General features: G+C 39.8%; 1 protein-coding gene across 1 annotated transcript; it reads right to left on the reverse strand.

Annotated features, from left to right (window-relative positions):
• Positions 1-1,124: 1,124 nt before the first annotated feature.
• Positions 1,125-3,021, reverse strand: LOC145797984 (uncharacterized). Its single transcript, XM_082885430.1, has 2 exons — positions 1,355-3,021; positions 1,125-1,128 (listed from the first exon to the last, which is right to left on the reverse strand). The coding sequence occupies exons 1-2, from the start codon at positions 3,019-3,021 to the stop codon at positions 1,125-1,127; spliced, it is 1,671 nt and encodes a 556-aa protein (XP_082741556.1).
• Positions 3,022-11,211: the final 8,190 nt, after the last annotated feature.

Below are 11,211 nucleotides of genomic sequence, written 5' to 3' on the forward strand. Positions count from 1 at the left end.
CTTAAGTTTTTGCAACAGAGGATCTCTTCCTTGAGCATCTTTAATTCTATCAATCAATGTGGGTTGAACCCTAAGGTTTGCCAACTGCACTCCATGGTTGTGCCATCTAATCTCAATATTCAACCTTCGCAAGTCCTCTAAGATATTCTTTTGGTTAGTGATCAAGGTAGCCAAATTACTCGGGGTCTTTCTACTCAAGGCATCCGCCACTGCATTGGCTTTTCCTGGATGATAATTGATAGTCAAATCATAGTCCTTTAATAGCTCCAACCATCGCCTTTGCCTCATATTCAATTCTTTTTGAGTGAAAATATACTTTAAACTTTTATGATCAGTGAATATCTTACATTTCACCCCATACAAGTAGTGCCTCCAGATTTTCAATGCAAACACCACGGCAGCCAACTCCAAATCATGCGTAGGATAATTCTGCTCATATGGCTTCAACTGCCTAGACGCGTATGCCACTACCTTATCATTTTGCATCAGGACACAACCCAAGCCCATCTTCGATGCATCACTATAGATGGTAAAACCTTCATCTCCGGACGGAACTATAAGTACTGGAGCACACACCAATCGACTCTTTAGATCTTGGAAACTCTTCTCACAATCATCAGACCACTCAAATTTAACCCCTTTTTGTGTTAAACGAGTTAAAGGCATAGAAATTCGGGAAAATCCCTCAACGAACCTTCTATAATATCCTGCTAAACCCAAGAAGCTACGAATTTCAGTGACACTAGTAGGCCGATTCCATTCCACCACCGCCTCCACTTTCTTGGGGTCAACAGACACCCCATCTTTAGATATCACATGACCCAAAAATGATACACTCTCCAGCCAAAATTCACACTTCTTTAATTTAGCAAATAATTTCTTCTCCCTTAATATCTGCAACACTATTCTCAGATGTTCTTCGTGCCGCTCTTTACTCTTTGAGTACACAAGAATGTCATCAATAAAAACTACCACAAACTGATCTAAGAAGGGTTTAAATACTCTGTTCATTAAATCCATAAAAGCTGCAGGCGCATTGGTCAACCCAAACGGCATCACTAAAAATTCATAATGCCCATACCTAGTTCTGAAGGCTGTCTTAGGTATATCTTCCGTCTTAACCTTCAACTGGTGATAGCCAGAACGAAGGTCAATCTTAGAAAAGACTTGTGCTCCTTGCAACTGATCAAATAGGTCATCTATCCTAGGCAAAGGATATTTATTTCGGATTGTCACCTTGTTCAACTCTCGATAATCAATGCAAAGGCGAAAACTACCATCCTTCTTTTTCACAAATAAAACGAGCGCACCCCAAGGAGAAACACTAGGCCTAATAAAGCCCTTATCTAGTAACTCTTGTAACTGTTCCTTCAACTCTTTCAACTCTGCTGGGGCCATCCGATACGGAGCCTTGGAGATAGGACCCGCGCCAGGTATCAATTCAATGGCAAACTCAATCTCTCTATCTAGTGGCAACCCCGGTAACTCTTCAGGAAAAACATCAGGAAATTCCTTCACAACTAGAATATCCTCTAACTTCAATTCAATCTCATGGGTATCTCTCACAGAAGCTAAATAGCCCTCGCAACCATTCCTTAACAACCGTCTAGCTTGCAAAGCTGAGATTACCAGAAGAGGAGTGTTAACTCCACTACCCACAAAGCAAAATTCTGGTTGATTAGGAATCTGAAATACTACCCTTTTGCCTCGACAATCAACAGAAGCATAATTGGTTGCCAACCAATCCATTCCAAGAATTATGTCAAAGTCTCGCATATCTAAAACAGTTAAGTCTACAAGCAATTTCCTGTCATCTATACTAACCACATGAGATTTGCAAATTAAGTCAGCAACCATAACCCCTCCTATCGGGGTTTCAACACATAAGTCGATCTCTCTAGAGACACATTTCCATCCATGTTTCTTAACAAATCCCATAGACACAAATGAATTTGTAGCACCAGAATCAAATAACACATGTGCATAAACAGAAGACACTAAAACAGTACCTGACACCACCGTGTTGGAAGTTTGAACATCTTGTTGCGTGAGTGCGTACACTCGACCCTGAGTCTTTGGCTTATGACCTCCATTTTTCTTTTGACTTCCTGAAGACCCTTTGTCTGTTGATGCTCCTTTATTTGTCCATGTTTTCTGTTCAATCTCATGCCCCTTCCGATTAGGGCAATCAGCTATCCTGTGCCCCTGTTGCCCGCAAGAGAAACAAGCCCCAGTATTCCAACGACACTCACTATCCGGATGAAATCCATTACACCTAGTGCATTGTACCCGATCATTCTTCTTATCAACACTACTACCCATAGTTCGACTTCCCCAACTCCCAACCGAAGAAGTGTTTTGACTCTTAGCATTACCCTTCGAATTGTTAGTTTGGAAGTTGGAAGAACTAGGCCTCTTCTTATAATTCTCTTCTTTCTCTTCTTGGGCTCTGGTAAGGCCACTCTCAACTAGCAAAGCCTTATTCAACACTGCTCCAAAAGTAGGTAACTCGAAAGGAACCACTTGTTGCATAATGTTCGTTCTTAGTCCAGCTTCAAACTTTCGTGCTCTGCTATCCTCATCTGCTTCAAATGCTGATGCAAATTTAGACAACTTCGTAAACTTAGCTTCATATTCTGCAACCGTCTTATTCCCTTGCTCCAATTTCAAAAATTCCCTCTGTTTTTGTAGACGAACACTCCTAGGGAAGTATTTCTCATTGAATGCCTTCTTAAACCTTTCCCATGTATAGGGGTTGGCATCATGCTCGTGTATGCGCTTCTCCATCTGCCACCAATCATTAGCTATCCCTTGTAGCATAAACGTAGCATAGGTCACCTTCTGATCATCCGTACACTCAAAAACGGGAAACAACTTCTCCATTTTTGTCAACCATTTTTCAGCCTCCAAAGGGTCTGTGGCTCCGTCAAATGCCAAGGCTATCTTCTTAAACTCGGTAATGTTACAACGTGGCCTTGGTTGTGGCCCAACACCTGGCTGCATCTGCTGCTGTTGCTCCATAAGTCCAGTCAAGTTATTCCCTATGGTGGTTTGTTGTTGCACCACCCCGGCCAACGTTTGAAGCACTTGAACCATTTCAATTGGATTGGGGATTGCAGCTTGTTCTTGGTGTCCCAACTCTTGCCCCTGATTTCCTCCGACTGCTTGAGAACCACTACCATTATTAGTCACATTCCCTCGCCGATTGCTATTACCAGTCCGTCGATTCGTTTGACCCTGGCGTGTATTCCTAGCCATATTTGCCAATGTCTCCTCATGTTCCATTGCAACCTTAATGCATCACTAATAAAATCCTATCTTATTCTATTCTCAAGTCCCTATAACAAGTAAATAAAAATAACATTATATCAAATTATAAGCGTTCCCAATCCTATATCTACCCAATCTCACCACTATTTTATACTAGCCTTTAAAAATTACAACCTGGCTCTGATACCACTAAATTGTCACGTCCCAAGCTCCGTGACAACGCCGCACACTCATTTAAGTGAGCATGCAAGGCTAAGAGTCCAACACATAACTAACAATGTAAAATACTCCAATCAAATCCTTAATTATCATAATACTAAAATCCATAAAAAAAATTGATTATTCTTATCATATGAAATTATCCACCAAGTCTACTAATAAAATCCATTAACAAAACAAATAATCCAAGTACTTAAATCATAGTCCTACTCTCGGCACTCCCATATGTAAAAAAAAATCCCGCGCAGCTCTACTCTTCAGAATCTGAAAAAAATAAAATAAGGGTAAGCTAGACAGCCTAGTAAATAGCCAACCATCACTGCCAGCTGGATCAAGTATAAAAAATAAATAAATAAATTGATAATCAATAAATATAAATTTTTCTACAGTTCAATAAATGAACAATTATTTTGTAAGATGGTTTCATAGCTAAAAATAAACAATGTACAATACATTTTAAATGAAAAGCCAACAAGATAATTCAAAGTAATTCATTGTTCAAATCGATGGTTCGATATTCAGATGGTTCAATGATTTGATTCACAAAACCCAAGTCTTATTGACTACGGTCACATAGCCCGTGACAAGGCCCAGAACCACACATAGGCCGGTGGTAAAGCCCCAAAAGAAACTAGTTTCTGTGCCAATAAATAACCCCCATTGGCTAGGGTCCAAATTGAAAAAGATCAGAATGATCTCTTATTTTTTCACATTTAATAACAACTTGGTTACAAGTATTTATACAAGTGGTTAAGAGTTTGTTATAACAAACTCTTAACTAACTATATCTACCTCTCTGTAACTAACTATATCTAAAAGTCTAAGCTAACCAATTCCACGAGTTCTGTTATCATTAGTATGAGGAAGTTTAATCTGCTGCTGCTGTTGTGAGCTTGGGCTGGAGTGCTGCTCTCTGGAGTGAGCTCTGGAACTTACACTTTTATCATTCCCCTGCAAACAGATGGGGCGTGGAAGCACCAGAAGTTTGGCTTTGAGATAGTGAAATCTGGCTGAAGTTAAAGGTTTAGTGAAGATATCAGCGACCTGGTCAGAGGTAGGAATGTAAGCAAGAGAAAGGTGCTTGGAGGCAACACGCTCACGAATAAAATGACAGTCCACTTCTATATGCTTTGAACGGGAGTGGAAAACAGGGTTAGAAGCCAAGGCCATGGCAGAAATGTTATCACACCAAAGGACATGAGGTGTAGAAGAAGAAATACAAAGATCCTTGAGCAGCTGTTGTAACCAGACAAGTTCAGCAGTGGTGGAAGCCATGGACCGATATTCAGCTTCAGTAGATGAGCGAGAAACTGTTGGCTGCTTTTTAGCAGACCAAGAGATGAGGTTGGGTCCTAAAAACACACAAAACCCAGACGTAGACCTGCGATCCAGAGAATCTCCAGCCCAATTAGCATCGGTAAAGGCATGAAGAGTAAAGGGCCCAGGAGTAAAGCGAAGACCATGAGTGAGGGTGCCTTTTACATAGCGAAGAATGCGTTTAACCAGGGCAAAATGCACAATGGTGGGTGCATGCATATGCTGGCAAGCATGATTGACTGCCAATGAAATGTCTGGGCGAGTGATGGTCAAGTACTGAAGAGCACCAACTAGACTCTTGTAAAGCTGGGGCTGAGAGTAAGGGAGATCATCGGAAGTGGAGGAGGAAGGCTTAATGGCCATAGGTGTTGAACAAGGTTTACACTCCAGCATGCCATCTTTATGAAGTAAGTCAGTGGCATATTTCGGCTGGGAAAGAAAGTAACCTGGAGAGGTGGAAAGAACTGAAATTCCAAGAAAATAGGAGATATCACCGAGCTCCTTCATGGAAAAAGCAACATGCATGTGATGGAGCAAAGACTGAATAACAGAAGAATCACTACCAGTAACTAAAATGTCATCCACATAGATAAGCAAGATGGTGAGATGAGCAGAAGTCTGGCGGATGAACAGAGAGGAGTCGGAGTGACTGTGATGAAACCCTTGAGTAATGAGAAAGGATGAGAAAGTCGAATACCAAGCTCGAGGAGCTTGTTTGAGCCCATACAAGGCTTTTTGAAGTTTGCAGACATGTGTAGGAGTAGAGGCATTAATGAAACCTTGAGGCTGGGTCATGTAAACTTCTTCATCCAACTTGCCATGGAGAAAAGCATTTGAAATGTCTAACTGCTTGAGAACCCAATTCCGCTGCAACACAAGGCATAATAAGATCCGGATGGTTGGTTGCTTAGCGACAGGACTGAAGGTGTCCTGATAATCAACACCTTCTTGCTGGAGGTAGCCCTTGGCGACCAAACGAGCCTTGTATCGAGCGATAGTGCCATCATAATTTTTCTTAATCCGGAAAACCCATTTGCAACCAATTGCGGTTTTATTAGAAGGTAAGGGAACTAAAGTCCATGTGCGTTGCTGCTGAAGGGCCTGAAATTCGGCATTCATTGCTGCAGTCCAAAGGGGAGACAATAAAGCCTGATGAGTAGAGAGAGGCTCAGTAGTAGAGAGATCAAGAGAAGAAGAGGTAGTAAGGTGACAAGCTTTGGACCGAGTGATCATGGGGTGAGTATTGAGAGGAGCAGTAGGTGAAGAAAGAGGAAGATGAATAGCAATGGAATCAATGGGAATAGGAGAAGAATGGAGAGAAGAGGAACTAAGAGGAGAAGCATGATGAGGTACAGAAGGAGAAGAATATGATGGGTGCGAACTAGTGGAAGTGAAGGTAGGAGGAGGTACAGAGAATGAAGGAACTGAAACGGAGGAAACAGGAGAAGAAGTAAGAGAAGGAGCAATAGGAGCAGGAGAAATAGAACCAGGAGTGAAGAAAGATTGAAGAGAAGGCAAGCTAGAAGAAGTGGAGGAAAGAGCAGTGAATGGAAAATAGGATTCATTAAAAGTGACATGTCTAGAGATATAGATCTTGCCTGAGATAGGGTCCAAACACCGGTAACCTTTGATAGTAGAGTGGTAGCCTAGAAACACGCATGGGGTGGATCGAGGAGCCAATTTGTGAGCTACGTAAGGCCGAAGCCAAGGAAAACACTGACAACCAAAAACTTTAAGGAATGTATAATCAGGTAAAGTGTGAAAGAGCAATTCAAAGGGAGATTTATGACCAAGAGACAAACTAGGCAACCTGTTAATAAGAAAAACTGCAGTAGCCATAGCTTCAAACCAAAATTGAAGAGGAACAGAGGACTGATATAACAAAGCAATTGCAGTTTCAGTAATGTGTTGATGCTTGCGCTCAGCCACTCCGTTTTGTTCCGGAGTATAAGAACAGGTAAGATGATGAAGAATGCCATTAGTAACAAGATAATCATGCATTTGTCTATTAACAAACTCAGTGCCATTATCTGTTCGTAAAATTTTTAATGAAGTAGAAAACTGATTTTCAGCATAAGTTTTGAAGTGTAAGAAAGTGGAGAATACTTCACTTTTAGCATGAAGAGGATAGATCCATGTAAATTTGGTAAAGTCATCCACAAACAACAAGTAGTATTTGTAACTAGTAGATGATGAATTAAAAGGCCCCCATACATCACAGTGAACAAGGGAAAACGGTTGGCTAGCAGTAGTACTAGACAATTTAAAAGGTAACCTGTGAACTTTAGCAACATTACATGGAGTACAAACAAAGTTCTTGGACTCTTTATTTCGAAAAACATGAGGTAGATGCTTAGCAACATGATGAAATTTCAAAGGAGATGGATGACCAAGTCTCTGATGCCAAACTGGTAGAGAGACTTGTGACTGAGTAATATGAGCCTGAGAGAAAGAGGAAGATGGTGATGCACCAAAATGATATAAGCCATTCACTGCAGGACCTTTATGAAGAATTTGTCTCGTATGTTTGTCCTGAATAAAATATGAATCAGCATCAAAAGTAACTGAACAATTATTGTCTTTGGCCAATTGATGAACAGATAGTAAATTTGAAGAAATATGTGGTGAATGAAGAAGATGATTGAGACGAAAAGAGCAGTGAGGAGTAGGTAATAAACCCTTACCAATGTGCTGGATTGGAACAGTTTGACCATTACCTACAGTGACTTGATCTTGACCTTGATATGGTTGATACAAATGAAGATTTGCGAGATCATTAGTGATGTGGTTTGTAGCTGCAGAATCAATGTACCAAGGAGTAGACGAAGCAGAGAAGGAAGTGGTTGGTGCATTGGTAACAGAATATGCGTGTGGTTGAGACACACCGTGAGGTGAAGATTGAGAGGAAGAATTGGAATTGAGAGGTTAAAAGTTAGGATCCATTCTCCACCAACAGTCAAAGGCACTATGATTATAACCTCCACAGATCTGACAACCATTGTTGTTGGTGGAAGTAGACCTTCCCCTGTGAGGCTTATAAAACCGTCCGCCTCTGTTTCGCCCTCCTCTATAACCACGAAAGTGACCCCAACCTCTGTAACTAGAAGGATTAGTAAAATGTGATTTCGAATATTGAGGAGAGGACTGTGAAATCTCAGAACCTTTGGTTGCAGCATAAGCTACTGGAGAAGCAGAAACAACAAGTCTGGCTTTGTTTTCAACATGAATTTCTTCAGAACTCAAGAGTGAACACAGATCATCCATTGTAATGGATTCCACTCGAGCACGTATGGTTGTTTTAAGTGCATCATACTCCTCTGGTAAGCCATTCAGAGTTAAGAGGACAAGATCTTCATCGTTAATTGTTGATGAAGCAAGCCGAAGCTGGTCAGAGATCTCTTTGATTTGAGTCAGGTATTCAGTCATGGTAAATCCTTTTTTCGTAACAGACTGCAATTTATTCTTTAATTGATGAATATGCGAACGAGAGAGAGATGTGTATCACTTTTCCAGAGCATGCCAAACTTCAAAGCAGTGTTGATATTGAATCACTGAAGCATATACAGGTGATGACAGTGTAGCAGTGAGAAAACTGAGTAGATGAGCATCCATTGTCTTCCATTGAAGAAATTCTGGATTAGCTTCAGTTTTTCCAGATGAATCAAGAACTTCAGAGTTTGGACAAGCTTTCAGTCCAAGAACAAACTCAAGAAGATCAGTTGCTCTTAAGATATTTTGAACTTGATTTTTCCAAATCAGAAAATTTGCAGAATCTAACTTGACAGTTATGAAGGAATTGAAATTTGAAAGTAGAAGAGTAAGGTTCTGTGGAATGGAGGAAGAATTTGCCATTGAAGCACTTTGATGCTCGTGAGAGCTCAGGGCTCTGATACCATGAAAAAGATCAGAATGATCTCTTATTTTTTCACATTTAATAACAACTTGGTTACAAGTATTTATACAAGTGGTTAAGAGTTTGTTATAACAAACTCTTAACTAACTATATCTACCTCTCTGTAACTAACTATATCTAAAAGTCTAAGCTAACCAATTCCACGAGTTCTGTTATCATTAGTATGAGGAAGTTTAATCTGCTGCTGCTGTTGTGAGCTTGGGCTGGAGTGCTGCTCTCTGGAGTGAGCTCTGGAACTTACACTTTTATCACAAATCATAGTCAGACTAGAGTGATGTTCAAAATTCAAACAATACACAACTTTTAAATAAAATATTCGATATTTTCAGAATAAACGTTTAGTACAATTTTCAGAATAGTTTCACCAAATATTCAAATAATTTTAATAATAATATTCGATGTTGTTTTATACTTGACCCATATTTTATTTTAAGAAAGCATGAAGGCTTTAAATAAATATTTATGATTTTAAACGATTCGATAAGAATAAAAATGAACCAACAGTGATAGAGGGTTACTTACCTCAAACAGCTAAAATAATATTTCCCAAGCTAATCTCAAATTACCAAGATCCACCTCAATCTCACAAACCTAATAAAATATTATACCACATAAACAATTATTATTGATCACCATGATGCATCTATCATTCTTTTCTTTATAATGTACTAATCTAATCCTATAGTCTACAAGTAAATTCCAAAACCCCAAAATACGTACACCCAATCAACATACAAGATACTATGTCTAAAGAAATAGTTAGGAGTACCATAAAAACAAATCTTACCTCCAAGAGATGATTAGATCAAAGTCACCAATCTATGAATCTTCTTTCTTTTCTTTACTTCTTCTTCTTCTCTCCTTTTTTTTTTTTTTTTTTTTTTTTTTTTTTTTTTTTTCTATTGCTAGATCTGCCACAGCAGCCACAACAACATCACTACCTCTATTTGTTTGTGCTTCTATGTTTCCAAGACCTAAAGCCCAAGTGGGCCTATAACCCAATCTCCCAAAATTACAAACTTAACCATCTAAGTAATAAAAATTTTAAAAAAAACCACCTCATAACTAATTCCTTGATGTTACTAAAATGACCCATATAAATTAATTTAATTACTACTTTATCCAAAAATAATTCTACACATAAAAATTTGGATTTTACAAATGGTTCCAAAAAAATCAAGCATGGAGACTCTCAAAGATGATTGGATAAAAAATCAGAGTGATGAAGGAGCCTTGGAGATTTTATATTTCATGAGAAATGCCTATCCACATTTTCATAAGAAGGTATGCACTGCAAATTTTGTTATCAAGTAAAAAGTTAAAACTGAAAAAGTCCAACTTTAACTACTAGTTTTTTACTTTTGCTACTTTTGCTGCAGCTTGAGCCTAAAATTCAGAACTTGACTACAACTGAGGGTCAATTGTTTGCTTTATTTCCCAATTACTTGGCCGTTTTTGTGGAGCTCACACATGCAATCGATGAAATAGCAGGTGCAAAATAAATAAATAGATAAAATAAAATAAAATAATTGTAAGTGTGGTAGGTAGAGTTGAGTGTGTTAGGTGAGAGTTGAGTATGGTAGGTAGATGTAAGTGTGTTAGGTGAGAGTTGAGTGTGGTAGGTGAATATGTTTTTCTCTTCTATATATAGGAGAGTCATTGTATATATCAAAACATCAATCAATAATACATCATTTTTACATGGTATCAGAGCAGGTTTAGAACCTAATATTTTTCGCTTCACCGGCGGGTGGCAACCTCACCTTAGCCGTCCGCCGGACCTCCACCTATTCCGCTTATTTTCTACACAACCAAACCCACCCATGCATAGTGTCGATTGAGGCGAACTCAGATCCGCGTAAGGCCGAGCTCGCGGAGAGCGTCGATGTGGCCGAAGAAGCCGGCTCGAGCGCAGAGAGCAACGCCGGCTCGGAGGTCCTTGTCGTTCTTGGAGCCGCCACTGCCATTGAACTGAATCACCGCCAAAGAGTAAAGCGCCGGCGCGTGAGAGTTAATCGCCGCCTTTGCCATTACTGAAGCTCCTCTTCCTCGATTTTGCAAGCAGTAGAAACGAATCATGCCGAGTGTGTAGCAAGCTTCGACATTTCCTGACTCGGCACACTGTTTCCAGAATCAGACAACTCGCTGTAGAACTGCGTTTGCAGCGAATAGAAACGACGAGATCATCAAGCAACTCGTCGAACACATCCCAATCTCCGGTGACCTGCTGCCACCTCTTCAAGCGTTTTCCGATACTCCTTGATTCTCCGGCCAAATCTCTTTGTCTCTTCACTGCTCTCTCCAAACGCATCTCTCCTTTCGGATCACAAACTCCCTGCCTCGTTCTCATCTCTCTCTATATATATACCATTATATATATATATGATTATATGTATATGTGAGTATGGTGTTTTTGATTTGTGTCCAGAGATATCAGAGAAAGCAACGTGAGATTCTATCTTCTAGCGTTGATGGGAAAGTGCGCGTAGACG

The sequence above is a fragment of the Camellia sinensis genome, chromosome 8, assembly GCF_055761805.1.
Source record: "Camellia sinensis isolate YWXY chromosome 8, ASM5576180v1, whole genome shotgun sequence".
Taxonomy (NCBI): Eukaryota; Viridiplantae; Streptophyta; class Magnoliopsida; order Ericales; family Theaceae; genus Camellia; species Camellia sinensis.

Excerpts from the sequence above, each read along its gene's own strand:
- LOC145797984 (XM_082885430.1), bottom strand. The coding sequence starts at position 3,021 with ATGGAGCAACAGCAGCAGATGCAGCCAGGTGTTGGGCCACAACCAAGG.